Source organism: Macaca fascicularis, chromosome 4 (genome assembly GCF_037993035.2).
Source record: "Macaca fascicularis isolate 582-1 chromosome 4, T2T-MFA8v1.1".
Lineage (NCBI taxonomy): Eukaryota > Metazoa > Chordata > Mammalia > Primates > Cercopithecidae > Macaca > Macaca fascicularis.
In genome coordinates, this window is record NC_088378.1 from 142,140,791 (window position 1) to 142,163,858 (window position 23,068).

General features: G+C 46.0%; 1 protein-coding gene across 7 annotated transcripts; it reads right to left on the reverse strand.

Annotated features, from left to right (window-relative positions):
* Positions 1-8,925: 8,925 nt before the first annotated feature.
* LOC102138874 (popy class I histocompatibility antigen, alpha chain E) lies at positions 8,926-13,527 on the reverse strand. Of its 7 annotated transcripts, none has more exon segments than NM_001419478.1 (8): positions 8,926-9,458; positions 10,482-10,529; positions 10,634-10,666; positions 11,393-11,506; positions 11,628-11,903; positions 12,521-12,796; positions 13,042-13,311; positions 13,442-13,527. In NM_001419478.1, coding segments are annotated over 8 exon segments (1,095 nt in total). In that variant the 5' UTR covers positions 13,497-13,527; the 3' UTR covers positions 8,926-9,435.
* Between the last annotated feature and the right edge of the window lie 9,541 nt (positions 13,528-23,068).

Below are 23,068 nucleotides of genomic sequence, written 5' to 3' on the forward strand. Positions count from 1 at the left end.
ATGTTTAAATGAAAAATTACTTTAAATATTTGCTTCACTAACCTTTATATTACAACTACACATGAAATAAGCATTTGGAAAAATTAAAAATATTTCTAAAGATACTGGGATTGAAGTCACGAAACTAGAAAGCATATTTGGGCACTCTTTAATAGTGGAATGTCAAGAACATTAGGAAATTGTACCAAACCTTTTATATTCACTTTTTAAAATTTTTTTTGAGACGGAGTTTCGCTCTGTCGCCCAGGCTGGAGTGCAGTGGCCAGATCTCAGCTCACTGCAAGCTCCGCCTCCCGGGTTTACGCCATTCTCCTGCCTCAGGCTTCCGAGTAGCTGGGACTACAGGCGCTCGCCACCTCGCCTGGCTAGTTTTTTGTATTTTTTAGTAGAGACGGGGTTTCACCGTGTTAGCCAGGATGGTCTCGATCTCCTGACCTCGTGATCCGCCCGTCTCGGCCTCCCAAAGTGCTGGGATTACAGGCTTGAGCCACCGCGCCCGGCCTATATTCACTTTAATAGAAGTTGTGAAATGGGAGTGGTAAGTGTTTGGGACATAACCTTTTTTTCCCAGAAATTTGACATTAATAACTTACTTTTTTTTTTTTTTTTCTTTTTTCTTTTTTTTTTTTTTTTTTTGAGACGGAGTCTCACGCTGTCGCCCAGGCTGGAGTGCAGTGGCGCGATCTCGGCTCACTGCAAGCTCCGCCTCCTGGGTTCACGCCATTCTCCTGCCTCAGCCTCCTGAGTAGCTGGGACTACAGGCGCCCGCCACCGCGCCCGGCTAATTTTTTTTTGTATTTTTAGTAGAGACGGGGTTTCACTGTGGTCTCGATCTCCTGACCTTGTGATCCGCCCGCCTCGGCCTCCCAAAGTGCTGGGATTACAGGCTTGAGCCACCGCGCCCGGCCTTTTTTTTTTTTTTTTTCTTTTTGAGACAGAGTCTCGCTCTGTCGCCCAGGCTGGAGTGCAGTGGCCGGATCTCAGCTCACTGCAAGCTCCGCCTCCCGGGTTTACGCCATTCTCCTGCCTCAGCCTCCCGAGTAGCTGGCACTACAGTTGCCCGCCACCTCGCCCGGCTAGTTTTTTGTATTTTTTAGTAGAGATGGGGTTTCACCGTGTTAGTCAGGATGGTCTTGATCTCCTGACCTCGTGATCCACCCGTCTCGGCCTCCCAAAGTGCTGGGATTACAGGCTTGAGCCACCGCGCCCGGCCTAATAACTTACATTTTAACAGAGATGTCAATATTATCTTTATCCTTTCCAGAGGGAAATATTTAAAATTGCAGAAGCTGGATTAGTTGTAGAAAAATAAGAATCAGTTAATATATAAAATTAAATACATAAAGCAAAGGGGAAAATGTAGACAGTATTGTTTAAAAATATGATATACTATTTGAAAGAAAAATGTCAACTTCAAAAGAAAAAGTCAATTAGATTATCTGATAATTTATGTGATTGCAACTGTAGTTTGATGACAAAAGTAAAATATATTAAGAACTTAAAAATTTTAAATTCAGTCAACCATGAAGTATGTGTACAAAGCTTCATAGATGTAACCCATTAAATCAACACAATTTTTAAATTAATCAATACAATTAAGCCTACTTATTAAAGATGGCTTATATTAATTGATTTTTGTGGTGGAGTGAACAGAGATATTAAATAAATAAGAATTTCTAGGCCGGGCACGGTGGCTCACGCCTGTAATCCCAGCACTTTGGGAGGCCGAGGCTGGCAGATCATGAGGTCAGGAGATCGAGAACATCCTGGATAACATGGTGAAACCCCGTCTCTACTAAAAATACAAAAAATTAGCCAGGCGTGGTGGCGGGAGCGTGTAGTCCCAGCTACTCAGGAGGCTGAGGCAGGAGAATTGCTTGAACCCGGGAGACAGAGTTTGCAGTGAGCCAAGACTGCGCCACTGCACTCCAGCCTGGGTGACACAGTGAGACTGTCTCAAAAAAAAAAAAAAAAAAAAAGAATTTCAGACAGCAGTTCAAGGGCTTAAAAAATCTTTAACATAGCTGCTAAAGTGAGAGGATTTGGCACCATGAACAATATAGTTGATGTTACATACCTCATAATATACAAACAATTTAATGGGGAAATTATCAGAAGCTTATACAAGACTCTTTTGTCAAATCATGGCTAACATAGGCATATATCACTTAACCAATAATTACTACCTAAGAAATGCAAAAAAAGTTTAAAAACTCATAAATAATTTGGAAATTGTTATAACAATTTAAGAAATTATTTATACTACAACTGTGTCACTTGGTAAATAGTTTTATAATTATTTAGTTAGAAAAGAAAAATAGCATAATTGGGAAATTTTTATTTATATATTAATTTCCATTACCATACCAGTTGTCAACTATTTTGAATAGCACTCTTGATCTCACATATAGTTTGCTTGTAGCAAGTATTAATTGAATGATGTTTGACATAAATGAATGAAGATGACAGCCAGGACACCCAGGACAAGTGAAAACAGAGCTGAAGGAGTGTAAGGGTTGCAGTACTTACTGTCTTTTAGCTAAAGTATTTAGAAACAGAAAGGATAAGCGCACAGAGGAATAGCATAGCAGAAATCATGTGACTTTCTTATGTTAACCCTTCCCCTTGTCTAGACCCTATTTGTCCATATGGGCATCTCCATATAAAGACAAGACTCAGGCCGGGCGCGGTGGCTCAAGCCTGTAATCCCAGCACTTTGGGAGGCCGAGGCGGGCGGATCACAAGGTCAGGAGATCGAGACCACAGTGAAACCCCGTCTCTACTAAAAATACAAAAAATTAGCCGGGCGCGGTGGCGGGCGCCTGTAGTCCCAGCTACTCAGGAGGCTGAGGCAGGAGAATGGCGGGAACCCGGGAGGCGGAGCTTGCAGTGAGCCGAGATCGCGCCACTGCACTCCAGCCTGGGCGACAGAGCGAGACTCCGTCTCAAAAAAAAAAAAAAAAAAAAAAAAAAAAAGACAAGACTCAGAAGTTTGAATAGCTATACTTCTTTGCCTCTGTTTTCATGAAGCCGAGTCCTCTGTTCGCTGTGGTTGCCGCCACTAGCTCTACAGCTGGGCTGCCCATGTGTACGCAGATGTCATGAAAATATCAAGTTCCCTAAGCAGCTTGAACTGCGGGGAGGCTCAGAGAAGGGAGATTCCTGAGCTGCTGACTTACCGCGGGACTGACTCAGTAAGATTCCAGGCACTAGACAGAGCTAGTTAGGAAAGGAAACATTTCCTGTTTGCCTCTGCGGGGAAAAAGAAACTACTCTTCGGACAGTCGCCTGGCTCTAGCACCGGAAAGGAAAGCGAGGCGGTGCATCCCCCAGAAGAGCAGCAGGCAGGGCCACTGAGCATCCTACGGCCACCAGCGGAGCTGTCCTGCTGTCCTTGCAGGAGTGCCCTGTCTCCCAGAATCTCCTCCTGGTTCTATCCCCACCCTGCCTGAAAGAAGTGAGGAGGATGATGGGGAGAGAGCCAGACGGGCTGGGGTTGGGAGGAGTGAGTGCCCTTGATTTTTCTCTTACCCAAATTCAACTTTCATTTTAGATTTCCCTCCAACTGTTCAAAGCAAGCATCGATACTCTTAATTTCTCATACAGGACTACTTAGGGGCGGCAAAAGTCTCGTGGGACTGGTGGGGTTTCCTGTGCTTTTAATTGAAATGATTTCTTTGTGGATTCCCAAAGCTAAACTGTCCTTGGTCACACTGGAAGGATATAAAGAAAAATAAGTATGATTATTGTACCAAGTAGTGGGATTGCAGGTGAGGTTTTTCTTGTTTATTAGAAAATTCTTGGCCAGGCGCGGTGGCTCATTACTGTAATCCCAGCACTTTGGGTGGCCGAGGCGGGCAGATCACGAGGTCAGGAGATTGAGACCATCCTGGCTAACACGGTGAAACCCCGTCTCTACTAAAAATACAAAAAATTAGCCGGGCGTGGTGGTGGGCACCTGTAGTCCCAGCTACTCAGGAGGCTGAGGCAGGAGAATGGCACGAACCCCGGAGGCGGAGCTTGCAGTGAGCCAAAGTTGTGCCACTGCACTCCAGCCTGGACGACAGTGCGAGACTCTGTCTCAAGAAAAAAAAAAGAAAAGAAAATTATTTTCTTGTTTTTACAGTGATGTGCAATAAAAACAATTGGGAGAATAAAGAAGAGTTGACCTGGATTTTCATAATGCAAAGAAAATGGCACCCAAATTCCCACTACAAAGATTTACATGTATTATCCAATTCAATTCATTCAGAATTCCATGAAGTCAGTCAGTTATCCCAGCTTAACTAACAGATGTTAGGAACCAGACTTGAAAGTGCTCAGCCAGGCTCGGCGCGGTCACCCACTCCTGTAATCCCAGCACTTCGGGAGGCCAAGGTGGGTGGATCACCTGAGGTCGTGAGTTGGAGACCAGCCCGACCAACATGGATAAACCCCATCTTTACTAAAGATACAAAATCAGCCGGGGCGTGATGGCGCATGCCTTTAATCCCAGCTACTTGGGAGACTGAGGCAGGAGAATCGCTTGAACCCAGGAGGCGGAGGTTGCAGTGAGCCAAGATCACCCCATTGCACTCCAGCCTGGGAAACAAGAGCGAAACTCTGTCTCAAAAAAAAAAAAAAAAAAAAAAAAGGAAAAAAGAAAAAAGAAAGTGCTCAGCCAGGATGTCATACCAAGTCTGTGGTGGAGTGCCAAGATGTCCTCTGCGGAAAGAATTACGTGTGCTGGCTGAAACAACACCAATAAACACTTTAGGCTTTGAGTTGGACACAGTTTGGTAAATACATGTTCCACAATGTTCCAGTCTTTCAGTGTCCCATGGGATATTTGCTTCCCCATACACAGCGTAGGTAGAGGTCCTTTACATACCCTGCAGGGACGCTGATTTGCATGGGGAGGGCTGGCACACAGCCTCTACTGGGTATGAACAGTACAAGCCTCTGGAGGCTGTGCTCTGTTCAGAACTTGGAGCTGGTTGGGGCCCTCCAAGGCCCTGTGCTGACAGCTGGCCTGGGGGCTTCTCCTCACTAGGGTCTTCTCTCAGTATCTCAAGGTGGGCACAGTCTCTCCTGGGCACGCAGGCAATGGGCTGGACAAGTATCTCTTTCCTCTAAGGGCCAGTCACCAAGTATTCCCTCCAGGGGGCCGGGTTTGGAAATTCTCACTACATATAACAGCCCTTCTGTTGTCTCATATTTTCTAACTCTGGAGTGGTGGTTCCCAGTCTCTTTATCACTAAGGAAGCATAGGTGATTTCTTCCCTCCCTGTTTCAACATGGTTTAACTACCAAACAAAATCCTCTAAGTGATCGTTTGCCTTCCTTTCCTTTTCTTTTCTTTTCTTTTCTTTCTCTTTCTCTTTTTCTTTCTTTCTTTCGCGGAGTTTCGCTCTTGTTGCCCTGGCTGGAGTGCAATGGTGTGATCTCGGCTCACTGCGCAACCTCCGCCTCCTGGATTCAAGCGATTCTCCTGCCTCGGCCTCCTGAGTAGCTAGGATTACAGGCATGTGCTACCACACCCAGCTAATTTTGTATTTTTGGTAGAGACGGGGTTTCTCCATGTTGGTCAGGCTGATCTCGAACTCCCGACCTCAGGTGATCCACCCACCTTGGCTTCCCAAAGTGCTGGGATTACAGGCGTGAGCCACCGCGCCAAGCCTTCATTTGCTTCCTTATACTGTTCATCAAGATATATTTAAGATCAGCATGAAGACAAGGTTACATCATTTACAATATATGGAAGTAAGTCCCAGTCCCCATTAAGATCCTAGTCTGGGCTAGCTGACTGAGAGAGGCTGTTAAAATGTAGTAATAGGAGTAGCTGTCTCCCTTTCATTCTGCTGCTATGGCAGATTGCTTTTTTCCTCTAGGAACACTGACATCTAGAGATCTATGATTCATAGTCTTGTGGCTAGAAATGAGATGTCAAAAGAGGACAAGATCACTCAGGTTCCTCCTTTCCCTGAGTTCCCTCTCCTGGGCCAATTAAGAACAGGCACATGGAGAAAGAAACCCAGGATTATCCCATAATCACACAAAGATCTGTTCACATACGATGGCCCAAGGAGGCAGGGCCTGCCCATGAGTCACCTTTATCTACATAATGCAGCCTAACTATCCTGTTTTGCTTTTAGCTATTCAAGACTTTTCCAACCATGGAGAAGTCCTGTGGCATGGGCTGTTTTCCCAACAGTATCTTGACTGAATCACTGAGTGTCATGCCAGAGGAGTGGGACCTGGTTGACCTCTCTTCCGTGGTGTCCAGGTGCCCAGGAACCCCTATGTGGTAGTGGGATCCAGGTCTAAGAAAGCACAGCTCCTGTGTGGCCTCATAGGGAGTAGGTGCCTCACTGGGCTGGTTCTAAATTGTTCCAGGGTCAAGGCAGCAGGCATAAAGAACCTACTCTTTCATCCTTCCAACATTTTTTTGGTAATAACCCAATTCCCTGATTAAAACATCTACAGTGGTGTCTTACATTTTTCAAAGCATAACTCAAACATTTCTTCCTTGGAAAAACCTAAGTCTCCTAAAACAGGGGTTCCCAATCCCTGGGCCATGGACTGGTATCAGTCCACGGCCTGTTAGGAACTGGGCCGCCCAGCAGGAGGTGAGTGGCAGGCGACCAAGCATTAGCGCCGGAGCTCTGCCTCCTGTCAGATCAGCAGTGGCATTAGATTCTCATGGGAGTGTGAACCTTATTGTGAACTGTGCATGCGAGGGATCTAGGTTGCTCACTCCTATGAGAATCTAATGCCTGATGACCTGTCAGTGTCTCCCATCACCCTCAGATGGGACTGTCTCATTGCAGGAAAACAAGCTCAGGGCTCCTACTGACTTTACATTATGGTGAGTTGTATAATTATTTCATTATATGTTACAATGTAATAATATAAATAAAGTCCACAATAAATGTTATGTGCTTGAATCATCCCCAAACCACCCCTCCGAAAAATTGTCTTCCATGAAACCAGTCCCTTGTGCCAAAAATGTTGGGAACCACTGTCCTAGAAAACAGTTTCCTCCCTGACTTTTAGCATTTTGTACGTTTCTTTCAGCACTAACCACAATAGTTATCTTTAAGTCTGTTTATTCATTGTTACTAAATCTTAGGTTCCTTCGGTGCAGGAACTTTTCTCGCCACCTAGTCCCACCCTGGACCTCACAACATTCTGTGAACACAGGAAGGGTTCAATAAATATTTGTAAAAGATTCCTTGGAGTTTGGCTTAAAAAGATTTAAGATCTAAAACTGAGGAAGGCAGATCTTTGAGGTAAGGCAAACATAGCCTGCCGATATGGCAGGAAGTAGAAATGGGCAGACCAAGTAGAGAAGGAAAACAGTTCATCTTTCTGGGACACTGATAAGGAGTAACAGTTTCCCTTCAATTCTTTAAAAAATAGGATGTAGGAGTCCAAATTTCCATCAAATCTATAGATCGATTTTCTTTGCATCAATTGACTTCTGGTGGAGTGCGGTGGCTCATGCCTACAATCCCAGCACTTTGGGAGGCTGAGGTGGGTGGATCACCTGAGATCAGGAGTTCGAGACCAGCTGGCCAACATGGTGAAACCCCCATCTCTACTAAAAATACAAAAATTAGCTGGGCTTGGTAGCGCGTGCCTGTAATCCCAGCTACTTGGGAGGCTAAGGCAGGAGAATCACTTAAACCCAGGAGGCCAAGTTTGCGGTGAGCCAAGATCATGCCATTGTACTCTAGCCTAGGTGACAAGAGTGAAACTCAGTCTCAAAAAAAAAACAAAAACAAAAAAACAAACAAAAAAGACGTCTTTGTTGTTGCTAAAATGCAGATTCTGGGCTTACGAAGAAACTAATACTTTAGTAGGAATGCTTGAAATAAAAATACCTACCACTAACTGAAACCGAAATATCAGGTTGACCATTTTGTGTTGCTGTAATAGAATGCCACAGACTGAGTATTTTATAAAGCATAGCAGTCTATTTCATGGTTCTGGAGGACAAGAAGTCTAATATCAAGATCCCGGCATTTGGTGAGTCTTTTTGCTGTATCATCTCTTGGTAGAGGCAAGTGGGTGAGTGAGGGCAAGAGGTTGAACTTGCCTCAACCTCAAGCCCTTTTAAAATCAGTATTAATCCATTCATAAAGTTGGAACCCCCATGGCCAGCCAGTTATTAGGCTTCACTTCTCAATATGGTTGCATTGTGGATTCAGTTTCCAACACATGCTTTTTGGAGGACACATTCAAACCACAGCACAGATACTTTATTTTTTTTATTTATTTTTTTTGAGACAGAGTCTCGCTCTGTCGCCCAGGCTGGAGTGCAGTGGCCGGATCTCAGCTCACTGCAAGCTCCGCCTCCCGGGTTCACGGCCTTCTCCTGCCTCAGCCTCCCAAGTAGCTGGGACTACAGGCGCCCGCCACCTTGCCCGGCTAGTTTTTTGTATTTTTTAGTAGAGACGGGGTTTCACCGTGTTAGCCAGGATGGTCTCTATCTCCTGACCTCGTGATCCACCCGTCTCGGCCTCCCAAAGTGCTGGGATTACAGGCTTGAGCCACCGCGCCCGGCACAGATACTTTATATTAGCTTTATAAAGACTCTCCCAAGAAAACAGTGCCATATACAAGATGAGGAACTGGAGCCCAGACAGGTGAAGCCCCACTGCGTTTAACACAGGAAGAAATGGCAAAGTAAAAATTCACACCCAGGACTCCCTGGGCTTTTCACCACACATATTGCCTTCTCATTGGATATCACCTGACAGAATGAGACTCAGGTGATTACAGGGATTCACCAGGAAAAAGGGGAAAGTCGGCATGACCAGAACTAGAACACTGGCCAGTGAATGCAGTTCTGGGTGGACCATGGCATTGGAAGCCCAAGGATAGCTTGAATGTGGTTTAAAAAAAAAAAAAAAGGCACAAAATGCACAAATGAAATACAAATGATGCTCAAACACAGCTTTTATTTTACTTCAAAGTTTACTTCAGCTCAGCTTGAGAAGGTGAGGGGAATGAAGCAGATGCTGTTAAAGGGCCATAGGAGAGAAAAGGTATCTGTGGGAAGAGAATAATCTCTTTTGACTCCATGTGCTGCCTCACAGACACACTGGAGCAGGGATTGGGCCCCCAAGACCTCAGGTAGCCCTGTGCCTATGGCTTTGCTAGGTGCAGCCTACATGGCTGCTCGAATGGGTTATAGGCTGGTGCCTGAAGCTTTCCGAAGGGGGCGTTGCATGCTGCCACTGACTCCACAGTTCTGGTGTCCTGGTGGTGGTCAGGTCCTGCTCCCACCGCTCCACAATGCACTCTCCTGCGGCCTGGATCCACTAGACACTAGACATTTCCCTGGTGGGGGCTCTCTGTGGCAGCTGCACCTCACATTTCCACTTGGCATTACTCTAGTGGAGGGTCTCTGTGGGCTGGGCATGCTAGCTCAGTTCTCTTTTCCTCTTCTTATAAAGCCACCAGTCCCATTCCTGTGATAACCCATTAATCCATTAACCCATGAATGAAGGTAGAGCCTTATCATCCAATGACATCTCAAAGGCTCCACCTTTCAGTATTGCCACATTAGGGATTAAGTCTCAACATGAGTGTTGGAAGGAACATTCAAACCAAAGCAGTATGAAAACAATATTCAACTCCAAGGTATATGGTCAAGATTACAGGTGGTAAGGAATAGGCTAAATTTGCCAGAGATGTGCTGTGGAATTATCTGTCTGTATTTCTAACTATGACCTTAGCTTCCTCAACTCCATTTCACTGCAGAATATGAAAAAATAAATTGAGATCCTGGTTCTTTTTTTTTTTTAATTTTTATTTTTTGAGACAGAGTCTCACCCTGTCACTCAGGCCGGAGTGCAGTGGCACAATCTTGGCGCACAGCAACCTCTGCCTCCTGGGATGACATCATTCTCCTGCCTCAGCCTCCTGAGTAGCTGGGACTACAGGTGCCTGCCACCATGCCCAGCTAATTTTTTGTATTTTTTAGTAGAGACAGGGTTTCACAGTGTTGGTTTCGATCTCCTGACCTCGTGATCTGCCTGCCTCGGCCTCCCAAAGTGCTGGGATTATAGGTGTGAGCCGCCGTGCACTGCTCAGTTTCTTATTTTTAATAGAAAAGTAGAACAGGGAAGGCACACAGGTCAGTGTGAGGAAGGGGGTCATGGTAGACATGGAGGTGGAGTGTTTGTCTGCCTCCTCATATTATGCTAACAGGGACAAAGACAGATTCAGAGGCCCTTGCAAAAAGAGAAGCCAGAGTCCCTTAAGACACAAAGGGGAGGCGTGAAGAAATCCTGCATCTCAGTTGCACACAAGGCAGCTGTCTCAGGCTACAGAAGAAAACAGTCATGAACAAATTCAGGTCAGTTACAGTAAGTGATGACACTCTGAACAGCCCACCACACACTCAAAAATTCCAAATCAAAAAATCCCCACAACCCAGTCCTATCCCATCTGCCCCACCCTCCACCCACTTTAGACCCCCAGAATCTCACCTTTACAAGCTGTGAGAGACTCATCAGATCCCTGGGTACTGTCGCTACCTGGGGTAGAACAAAAACAAGACCTGGTTAGAGCCCACAGGAGATGTGGTGCAGGAGGAATTGTGGGGTGGGCGAGCTCCTCCACACTCCTGCCCCCTACTTACACGAAGCCTGAGAGTAGCTCCCTCCTTTTCTACCTGTTAGAAGAAAATGTCCTGTGAGGGGCCAGGGAGGAGGCAGGGCCATAAGGTCCTAGAGGAACCTCCTAGTCTTGGATCCTAGAGAAGTATCCAGAACTGTGACTGCAGACCCAGGGCAAGATTAGGAAACATGAAGAAAGCAATTGTGGGTCCTGGACCAACTGCCCTCCTGAGGTCTGTCCTCAGCACGGACCTTCCCCTGTGACCCGTGACTGCTGGGTTCAGATCCCCATCACCACAATCATCAAGGTGATAAATCTGTCCTTCATTGTCACAGGTACCACAGGCGTGGTGGCTCACGCCTGTAATCCCAGCACTTTGTGAGGCCGAGGCAGGTGGATCACGAGGTCAGGAGTTCGACACCAGCCTGGCCAACACAGTGAAACCCCATCTCTACTAAAAGTACAAAAAAAAATTAGCCGGGTGTGGTGGCATGCACATGTAGTCCCAGCTACTCAGGAGGCTGAGGCAGGAGAATCGCTTGAACCTGGGAGGCAGAGGTTACAGTGAACTGAAACCACGCCATTGCACTCCAGCCTGGGTGACAGAGCCAAGATTCCATCTCAAAAAAAAGAGTAGGTGCTGGCACACAGGGCCCGGGCTGGGTCGGCCCGTGAGTGTGGATGGTGCTTCCCAGTAATAAGGCAGGACACACTTCTACCTAGGGCTTGAAACCCCCAGTGGGACAAGAAAACTCAGACTCTACCCCTCTCCCTTCCCCACCTGAGCTCTTCCTCCTCCACATCACAGCAACAACCACAGCAACAACCATAGCTCCAAGGAGAACCAGGCCAGCAATGATGCCCACGATGGGGATGGTGGACTGGGAAGACGGCTCTGGGAAAACAGGGGAACGTAAGGGGCCCTGACCCCCAGGCCTCAGCCCTGACCCTGCAAAAGGGCTTCAGAAGGGCTCCTGCTTTCCCTAAGAGACATGACCTCCCATTCCCTTCCTTACCCCATCTCAGGGTGAGGGGCTCGGGTAGCCCCTCATGCTGCACATGGCACGTGTATCTCTGCTCCTCTCCAGAAGGTACCACCACAGCTGCCCACTTCTGGAAAGTTCCATCCCCTGCAGGCCTGGTCTCCACAAGCTCCGTGTCCTGGGTCTGGTCCTCCCCATCCCGCTGCCAGGTCACTGTGATCTCCGCAGGATAGAAGCCCAGGGCCCAGCACCTCAGGGTGGCCTCATGATCAGAGACGGGGTGGTGGGTCACGTGTGTCTTTGGGGGTTCTGAGGGGAAGAGTCAGAAAATTCACTGTGTATCTCTCATGGGACACTCCAGCAGCACCCATGTGACCATCCTGAGAAGAAAGAGGACAATTATAGTAGGAGATGAGGACAAAACCTTGACACCAGCCTGAACTTAGGGATCTGGGATAGCCTCTTATTCCTTGGAAAGTTCTAGAATCGGGGTGAGATAGCCCAAGACAGAAGGTGAAAAGGGATTTCTGGTCCTGGCCTGTGCGGATGCTGAGTGACTGAGAAAAGCTGGAGTCAGACCTCCAAAAACTCTTGGTGTGGGGCTGAGAACCAGGCACGAGAGAAACTCCCCCATGATTCCTAACACTGAGAGTCAAAGAGAACTGCTCATCAGTTCATTTGAAGAATGGACTCTCCAGCGGGACTAGATTCCTTAATTGTCCCTGACAGAAGGCTGGTCATTTAAGAGAGTCACTCTCTGGTACAGGATCTCCTGTACCTGGGGTGACAGCCCCCTCTCCTGATCCAAGGGAGGAGGGGTATTCTGGCTTCCATCCCTGCGTCTTCTACTGTTTGAGGTCTGTCAGCTGTGGGCACAGTCCTAGCCCAAGAAGGAGATGGGAGAGTAGCCCTGTGGACCCTCTTACCTGAGCGCTGCAGCGTCTCCTTCCCATTCTCCAGGTATCTGTGGAGCCACTCCACGCATGTGTCTTCCAGGTAGGCTCTCTGGTGCTCAGCCTCAGAGCCATCATTTGACTTTTGCTCGGAGATTTGAGCCGCCGTGTCCACCGCGGACCAGGAGCGCAGGTCCTCATTCAGGGTGAGATAATCCTTGCCGTCGTAGGCGAACTGTTCATACCCGCGGAGGAAGCGCCCGTCCGGCCCCAGGTCGCAGCCATGCATCCACTGGAGGGTATGAGACCCTGGCCCCGCCCGCTAGTCAGTCCCACCCACCGAGCCCCGCCCCTGTCGCCGCCAACCCGCAGGGATTTTGGCCTAAACTGAAAACGAAACCGGGTAAAGGAGCCTGGGACTCTGCCGGGTCGAGGGTCTGGGCGGGTTCCACAGCCTGGGGGTGAATCTTGGACCCTGAGACTCGAGGGAACCCACGATGTCCGTGAGGGATGGGGAGGGGTCGTGACCTGCGCCCCGGGCCGGGGTCACTCACCGGCCTCGCTCTGGTTGTAGTAGCCGCGCAGGGTCTCCAGGTTCACTCGGAAAGTCTGTGCGGTGTCCCTGGCGCTCCGTGTCTCCTGGTCCCAATACTCCGGCCCCTCCTGCTCCACCCACGGCGCCCGCGGCTCCATCCTCGGACTCGCGGCGTCGCTGTCATACCGCACGAACTGGGTGTCGTCCACGTAGCCCACGGAGATGAAGCGGGGCCCCCCGCGGCCGGGCCGGGACACGGAAGTGTGGAAATACTTCAAGGAGTGGGAGCCTGGGGGCGAGGAGGGGCTGAGACCGGTCCGGCCCTACTCCGGGCGCGGCTCCCCGAGTCCTGCGCCCCCGCCGGTCCGGCCCCTCTCTCCTCCGGGTAGAGGCCGCTTCCATCCCGACCCCGCACTCACCCGCCCAGGTCTTGGTAAGGGCCGAGAGCAGGAGAAGTAGGGTTCGTAGTGCCATGACCCCATTCTCTGAGTCGGTAGAGCCTCCTGAATCCGGGTGGGTGCGTGCGGACTTTATAGTCGGGAGTCGTGGCGACGCTGATTGGCTTCTCTAGAAACCCGACACCCATTGGGAATGAGAACTGAGTCTGCGTCATGAGTATCCAGGAAGAAGGACACGACCAGGTTACGAGAGGAAATGAAAGTGATGTGGAATCTCCAACACTGCGCCTCCCAGATCTCCACACTCTGCCCTTGGGGCCTGAGACCCTGACAACCACGCCCGAGGACATGGAACATTGTTCTGCGCTCTCACCTCCTGATCCGAGCGCTCTTTGTTACACTCTCTCTCTGAGTCCTGGCTCAGGGACTGTGTAAACTGTGTAAATCAGTGTTATTTTCGTGTGTGTGTGTTTTTTGGAGCTGGGTGTGTGTGTGTGTGTGTGTCTGTGTGTGTTGGGGGGGGTGGGGTGTCTCGCTCCGTTGACCAGGCTGGTCTCGAACTTCTGGACTAAAGGGATCCTCCCATCTGGGCCTCTCAAAGTGCTAGGATTACCGGCATAGGATTACCGGCATGAGCCACCCTGCCCGGACATTTTTTTTTTTTTTTTTTCTGAGACAGTCTCACTTTGTTGCCCAGGCTGGAGTGCAGTGGCACGATCTCGGCTCACTGCAGCCTCCGCCTCCCGGGTTCACACCATTCTCCTGCCTCAGCCTCCCGAGTAGCTGGGACTACAGGCACCCGCCACCACGCCCGGCTAATTTTTTGTATTTTTAGTAGAGACGGGGTTTCACTGTGTTAGCCAGGATGGTCTCGATCTCTTGACCTCGTGATCCACCCGCCTCAGCCTCCCAAAGTGCTGGGATTACAGGCGTCAGCCACCGCTACCCACCTACCCGGCGATTTTTTTTTTTTTTTAATATTTTGTAGAGTCGGGTTTTCGCCATGTTGCCAAGGCTAGTCTCAAACTTCTGGGTTCAAGCGATTCGTCCACGTCGGCCTCCCAAGGTACTGTGTTTACAGGCGTGAGCCTGTATTGTTAAATACTGTATTGTTTTAAATCCCAAAGTGTTGGAATTACAGGCGTGAGCCACCGCACCCAGCAATCAGCCCGCCGTTCTTAAACTTTTAGGTTTCAGTATCTCTGTGCACCCTTAGAAATTAGTGAGGACCCGGTTGGGCGCAGTGGCTGAAGCCTGTACTCCCAGCACTTTGGGAGGCCGAGGCGGGCTGATCACCTGAGGTTGGGAGTTCGAGACCAGCCTGACCAATATGGAGAAACCCCATCTCTACTAAAAATCCAAAAAATTAGCCGGGCGTGGCGGTGGCGCATGACTGTAATCCTGCCTATTTGGGAGGTAGAGGCCTGGCTATTTGGGAGGTAGAGGCAGGAGAATCGCTTGAACCCAGGAGGTGGAGGTTGCGGTGAGCCAAGATCCCGCCATTGCCCTCCAGCCTGGGTAACAAGAAAAAAGAAATTAGTGAGGACCCAAATAAATTTTGTTTCTGTGGCTTGTATCAAGTTTTATCATATATAAATTAAAACAGATTAAAACAAAATATTAAAAATATTAATTCATTTAATATATTAATAACCCATTACATGTTAATGGAAGCAACTTTTTTTTTTTTTTTTTTTTTTTTTTTTGAGTCAGTCTTGCTCTGTCCCCAGGCTGGAGTGCAGTGGAACGATCTCGGCTCACCGCAACCTCCTCCTAGGTTCAAGCGATTCTCCTGCCTCAGCCTCCCCAGTAACTGGGACTACAGGCGTGCGCCACCACGCCCAGCTGATTTTTGTGTTTTTAGTAGACACGGGGTTTCACCATGTTGGCCAGGATGGTCTTGATCTCTTGAGCGGAAATAACATTTTTTTTTTTTTTTTTTTTTTGAGACGGAGTCTCGCTCTGTCGCCCAGGCTGGAGTGCAGTGGCCGGATCTCAGCTCACTGCAAGCTCCGCCTCCCGGGTTCACGCCATTCTCCGGCCTCAGCCTCCCGAGTAGCTGGGACTACAGGCGCCCGCCACTACGCCGGCTAGTTTTTTGTATTTCTTAATAGAGACGGGGTTTCACCGTGTTAGCCAGGATGGTCTCGATCTCCTGACCTTGTGATCCGCCCGTCTTGGCCTCCCAAAGTGCTGGGATTACAGGCTTGAGCCACCGCGCCCGGCCGGAAATAACATATTTTTAATGAAAAAAAACCGCCTAACTTTTAATTTTTCCAAAATTAACAATGTATAGGCAGGGCACGGTGGCTCACGCCTGTAATCCCAGCATTTTGGTAGGCCGGGGCGGGCAGATCACGAGGTCAAGAGTTCAAGACTAACCTGGCCAACATGATGAAACCCCTTCCTACTAACAATACAAAAATTAGCTGGGTGTGGTGGTGCATGCCTGTAATTCCAGCCACTCGGGAGGCTGAGACAGGAGAATTGCTTGAACCCGGGAGGTGGTGGTTGCAGTGAGCTGAGATCACACCACTGCACTCCAGCCTGGGCGACAGAGGGAGACGTCTGGGGAAAAAAACAAGAAACAAAAAACAAAAACAAAAACAGAAACAAAAAAACAGGATCTGATTCAAGAAGTTGCCTTTAAGGTCAAACCAGCTGAGACTCGTTACAACCAAGAGAGCCGGCCAAATGACTTCAGAAAGACCTCACGCTTCATTGTAATCCCGTTTCCAAGCTAAATTGCACTCCCATCCGTGCCTTGACAGTTGACAATCTCCATGACAGTGAGTAGAAGTCCTAAAAGGACCGAAAGGAAAGCAGTATTACCGGTTTGGAGAAGTTCAATGCCTGTTCCCATAAAACATATGAATATTCCTCCCCTTCACTTTTAATGCCCAATTCCTCCATTAGAGCAATACTACATTTTAGCCCCCTCACTCCTCACTAGCCGCCTCACTAGCGGAGAAGTTGATTGGGGAGAGTTGTTCTCTCTTTAGAAGTCCTGTGCAGGAAATAAAACTTGCTCTGCTTGAGGCTCACTTTCGGTTTCATGTATTGGCTCTGCGACTCCCAATGAGGAAAGATCCCACCTTCTGCAGCTACCAAAATTTTTGGTAACAAGAAGAGTGATTATTTTTCATTTTCGTAAGTGTCGTTCTTGGAAAATTTTGCAAGCGTCATTTTGGCTCATAGCATACATTCTCTTCTTTACTAGTTTTTAAAATTTTGACTTTTATTTTAGATACAGGGAGTGGCCGGGCGCGGTGGCTCACGCCTGTAATCCCAGCACTTTTGGGAGGCTGAGGCAGATGGATCACCTGAGATCGGGAGTTTGAGACCAGCTGGATCAACATGCAGAAACCCCGTCTCTACTAAAAATACAAAAGTAGCCGGGCGTGGTGGTGCATGCCTGTAATCCCAGCTACTCAGGAGGCTGAGGCAGGAGAATCGCTTGAACCCGGGAGGCGGAGGTTGCGGTGAGCCAAGATCACGCCATTGCACTCCAACCTGAGCAACAAGAGTGAAACTGTCTCCAAAAAAAAAAAAAAAAAAAAAAAAAATAGATACAGGGGGTACATGTGCCGATTTGCTACATGGGTATGTTGTCTCATGCTGAGGTTTGGGGTATGGATCCTGTCACTCAGGTAGTGAGCATAGTACCCACAGGTAGTTTTTCAACCCATGTCCCCACCCTCTCCACTCTAGTCGTCTGCAGTGTCTGTTGTACGCATGTTTATGTCCATGTGCGCTCAGTGTTTACCTCCCAATTATAAGTGAGAAGATGCAGTATTTGGTTTTATGTTCCTGTATTAAGTCACGTAGGTTTATGGCCTCCAGCTGCATCCCAGCCATTCTCTTACTTTGATTGAAGTGTATGTTTTGAAAAATCTAGCCTTACACAAATATTGAGTTGAAAAAGGAAGGATTATTATTGCTGTTGTTTAGAGACAGGGTCTCTCTCTGTCACCCAGGCTGGAGTGCAGTGGCGCCATCATAGCTCACTGCAGCCTCGAACTCCTGGGTTCAACGGATTCTCTCACCTTAGCCTTCCCAGTAGCTGGAATAACATGTGTGAGCTACCATGCCTGGACTGGAAGGATTATTTTTAACAACTTTTCATGTAATTGTGGATATTCATATTTCACATTACACAGAAGCTGTACAAGTGGTGATTTCTTTTTTTTGAAAGCAAATAATCCATTTTAAAATTTCTTTTAATTTTATTTATTTAAAACATTTTAAAATTCCAATAGTTTTTGGGGAACAGGTGGTGTTTGTTTACATGGATAAGTTCTTTGGTGGTGATTTCTGAGATTTTGGTACATCCAGCACCCGATTAGTGTACATCGTACACAATGTGTAGTCTTTTGTCCCTCACCTCCCTGCCACCCTTCCCCCACCAGTTCCCAAAGTATCATTCTTATGTCTTTGTGTTCTCAAGCTTAGCTCCCATTTATAAGTAAGAACATGCAATGCTTGGTTTTCCATACCAGAGTTAATTCACTTAGAATAATGGTCTCCAACTTCATCCAGGTTGCTTTGAATGCCATTATTTCTTTTCTTTTTATGACTGTGTAGTATTCCATTTATATATATATATATATATATTTATTTTTATCCATTCATTGTTTATCCATTCATTGATTAATGGGCATTTGGGCTGGTTCCATATTTTTGCAATCACGGATTGTGCTGCTATCAATCTACTTGTACAAATATCTTTTTCTTTTTTTCTTTTTTTTTTTTTTTTTTGCGACGGGGTCTGGCTCTGTTGCACAGGCTACAGTACAGTGGCATTATCTCGGCTCACTGCAACCTCCACCTCCCAGGTTGACGCCATTCTCCTGCCTCAGCCTCCTGAGTAGCTGGGACTACAGGCGACCGCCACCACGCCCGGCTAATTTTGTTTTGGTATTTTTAGTAGAGACGCGGTTTCACTGTGTTAGCCAGGATGGTCTTGATCTCCTGACCTCGTGATCTGCCCGCCTCGGCCTCCCAAAGTGCTTGGATTACAGGCATGATCCACCGCACCCGGCCTCAAGTATCTTTTTCGTATAATATCTCCTTTTCCTTTGGGTAGATATCCAGTAGTGAGATTGCTGGGTCAAATGACAGATCTAGCTTTACTTCTTTAAGGAATCTCTAAGCTATTTTCCATAGTGTTTGTACTACTTTACATTCCTCCCAGCAGTATGAAAATGCTCCATTTTCACCACATTCATGCCAACATCTATTTTATTTTTTTATGGCCATTCTTGCAAGAATACGGTAGTATGGCATTGTGGCTTTGACTTACATTTCTCTGATAATTGGTGATATTGAGCATTTTTTCATGTTTGTTGGCCATTTGTATATTTCTTTTGAAGATTGTCTATTCATGTCCTTAGTGCACTTTTTGATGGGATTATTTATTTTTCTTGCTGATTTGTTTGAATTCCTTGTAGATTCTGGATATTAGTTCTTTGTCAGATTCATAGTTTGTGAATATTTTCTCCCACTCTGTAGACTGTCTGTTTACTCTGTTGATTATTTCTTTTGCTGTGCAGAAGCTTTCTAGTTTAATTAAGTCCCATCTACTTATCTTCATTTTTGTTGCATTTGCTTTTGGGTTGTTGGTCATGAACTCTTTGCCTAAACAATGTCTAGCAGAGTTTTTCTGATGTTATATTCTAGAATTTTTATGGTGTCGGTCTCAGATTTAAGTCTTTGATCCATCTTGAGTTGGTTCCTATATAAGGTGAGAGATAAGGATCCAGTTCCAATCTTCTACATGTGGCCTGACAATTATCACAGCACCATTTGTTGAATAGGGTGTCTTTTCCTTATGTTTTTGTCTGCTTTGTCAAAGATCAGTTGGCTGTATTTGGTTTCGTTTCTGGGTTCCCTATTCTATTCCACTGGTCTATGTGCCTATTTTTATACCCATACCATGCTGTTTTGGTGACTATAGCCTTGTGGTATAGTTTGAAGTCAGCTAATGTGATGCCTGCAGATTTGTTCTTTTTTGGTTAGTTTTGCTTTGGCTATGCAGGCTCTTTTTTGGTTCCATATGCATTTTAGGATTGTTTTTTTCCAATTCCGTGAAGAATGATGATGTTATTTTGATGGGAATTGCATTGAATTTATAGATTGCTTTTGGCATTATGGTCATTTTCACAATATTGATTCTACCCATCCATGAAAATGGGATGTGTTTCCATTTGTTTGTGTCATCTATGATTTCTTTCAGCAGTGTTTTGTAATTTTTTCTTGCAGAAGCCTTTCACCTCTTTGGTTAGGTATATCCTACATATTTTATTTGTTTTTGCAGCTGCTGTAAAAGGGGTTGAGTTCTTGATTTGATTCTCAGCTTGGTCACTGTTGGTGTTACTGATTTGTCTACATTGATATTTGTATCCTGAAATTTTACTGAATCCATTTATCAGATCTAGGAGCTTTTTCGATGAGTCTTTAGGGTTTTCTAGGTATATGATCATGTCATCAGTGGACAGCGATAATTTGACTTTCTCTTTTCTGATTTGGATGCCTTTTATTTCTTTCTCTAGTCTGATTGCTCTGGCTAGACCAATATCCCTGATGAACATGCAAAAATACTCAATAAAATACTAGCTAACTGAATCCAACAGCATATAAAAGATAATCTAGCATGATTGAGTTTCAAACCAGGGATGCAGGGATGGTTTAACATACACAAGTCAGTCCGGATGTGGTGGCTCATGCCTGTAATCCCAGCACTTTGAGAGGCTGAGACGTGCAGATCACTTGAGATGAGGAGTTCAAGACCAGTTTGGCCAACATGGTGAAACCCCATCTCTACTAAACCCACCCCCCAAAGCCAAAAAACAAAAAACCACAAGTCAATAAATGTGATACACCACATAAACAGATTTTAAAAACAGAAATCATATGATCATCTCAATAGATGCAGAAAAATCATTTGACAAAATCCAGCATCCCTTTATAATTAAAACTCTCAGCAAAATTGACATAGAAAGCCATCTATGACAAATCCACAGCCAACATTATATTGAATGGGGAAAAGATGAAAGCATTTTCCCTGAGAACTGGAACAAGACGAGGATCCCCACTTTCATCACTTCTATTCAGCATAGTACTGGAAGTCTTAGCAACTGGTAATTTCTTAGAGGTGAGATACAACCTGAATCCCTATCGTTAAATATTTGTATTCTGTTACATTAAAATAGATTGGTCTATCTCGCTCATTGAATGGATCTTGTACTAAGGACTAATGCAGTGGTGGGATCATAGCTCACTGCAGCCTCAACCTACCACCTCAGCCGGCCAAGTAGTTGAGACCACAGGCAGGTGACACCATACTCAGCTAATTAAAAATTTTTTTTTTTTTTTTTTTTTAGCTGGGAGTGGTGGCTCACGCCTGTAATCCCAGCACTTTGGGAGGTTGAGGCAGGTGGATCACGAGGTCAGGAGATCGAGACCATCCTGGCCAACATGATGAAACCCCATCTCTACTAAAATACAAAAAAATTAGCTGGGCGTCGTGGTGGGCGCCTGTAGACCCAGGTACTCGGGATGCTGAGGCATGAGAATGGCGTCAACCTGTGAGGCAGAGGTCGCAGTGAGCCAAGATGGCCTCCACTGCACTCCAGCCTGGGCCACAGAGCGAGACTCCATCTCAAAAAAAAAATTTTTTTTTGTACAGTCGGGGTCTCCCTATGTTGCCTAGGCTGGCCTTGTACTCTTAGACTTAAGTGATCCTCCTGCCTTGGTCTCCTAAAGTGACAAAATTATAGGTATGAACAACCGCGTCGTGCTGCTAATTTTTTTTTTTTTTTGAGACAAACTTTCACTTTGTTGCTCAGGCTGAAATGCAGAGGCGTGATCTCTGCTCACTGCAACCTCTGCCTCCTGTGTTCAAGCGATTCTTGTACCTCAGCCTCTCAATTAGCTGGGATTAGAGAGACCCACGGCCACGCCTGGCTAATTTTTTGTATTTTTAGCAGAGATGGGGTTTTTACATGTTGGCTAGGCTGGTCTTGAACACGTGGCCTCAAGTGATCTGCCTGCCTCGGTCTCCCAAATTGCTGGGATTACAGGTGTGAGCCACCATGCCCAGCCTGCTACTAATTTTTGTTTGTTGATTTTGTATCCTGCAAGTTTACTGAATTTGCTTATTAGTTCTAATAGTTTTTTGGTGGAGTCTTTAGATTTTTCCAAATGTAAGATTATATCATCTGCAAGCAAAGAGAATTTGACCTCTATTTCTTTCTCTTGTCTAATTGCTCTAAGTAGGACTTTCAATACTATGTTGAATAACAGTTGTGAAAGAAGACAACCTTGCTGTGTTTCATTCTTCTATATGTGGCTTACCAATTATGCCAGTTTCATTCTTCTATATGTGGCTTACCAATTATCCCTACACCATTTGTTGAATAGAGTGTCCTTTCCCCAGTTTATGTTTTTGTTTGCTTTGTTGAAGATCAGTTGACCATAAGTATTTGGCTTTATTTCTGGGTTCTCTATTCTGTTCCATTAGTCTGTATACCTGTTTTTATACCAGGACCATGCTGTTTTGGTGACTGTGGCCTTGTAGTATAGTTTGAGGTCGCTTGATGTAATGGCTCCACATTTGTTCTTTTTGGTTAGTATTGCTTTGGCTATGCATGGTCTTTTTTGGTTCCATATGAATTTTAGGATTAGTTTTTCTAGTTCTTTGAAGAATGACGGTGGTATTTTGATAGGGATTGCATTGAATTTTTAGATTGCTTTTCACAGTATGGTCATTTTCACAATATTGAGTCTACCCATCCATGAGCATGGGATGTGTTTCCATTTGTCTGTATCATCTATGATTAGTTTCAGCAGTGTTTTGTATTTTCCTTGTAGAGGCATTTCACTTCCTTGGTTAGGTATATTCCTAAGTATTTCATTATTTTTTTTGCAGCTATTTTAAAAGGGGTTGAGCTCTTGACTTGATTCTCAGCTTGGTCGCTCTTAGTGTAGAGCAGAGCTACTGATCTGTGTGTATTAATTTTGTTTCCTAAAATTGTGCTGAATTCATTCACCCGTTTAGGAGCCTTTTGGATGAGTCCTTAGGGTTTTCTAGGTATTCAATCATGTCGTCAACAAAAAATGACGGTTTGACTTCCTCATTATCAATTTAGATGCCCTTTATTTCTTTCTCTTGTCTGATTGCTCTGGCTAGGACTTCCAGTACTATGCTGAATGGAAGTGGTGAAAGTGGGAATCCTTGACTTGTCCCAGTTCTTAGTGGGAATGTTTTCAACTTTTCTCCATTCAGTGTAATGTTGGCTGTGGGTTTGTCATACCTGTCTTTTATTTCCTTAAGGTATATCCCTTCTATGCTGATTTTGCTAAGGGTTTTAATCATAAAGGGGTGCTGGTATTTGTGAAATAGTTTTTCTGCATCTATTGAGATGATCATGTGATTTTTGTTTTTAATACTGTTTATGTGGTTTATTACATTCATTGATTTGCATATGTTAAACCATCCCTGCATCTCTGGTAGGAAACCCATTTGATCATAGTGGATTATCATTTTGATATGCTGTTGGATTCTGTTAGCTAGTATTTTTTGAGGATTTTTGCATCTATGTTCATTAGGGATATTGGTCTGTAGTTTTTCTTTGACGTCTTTTCTTG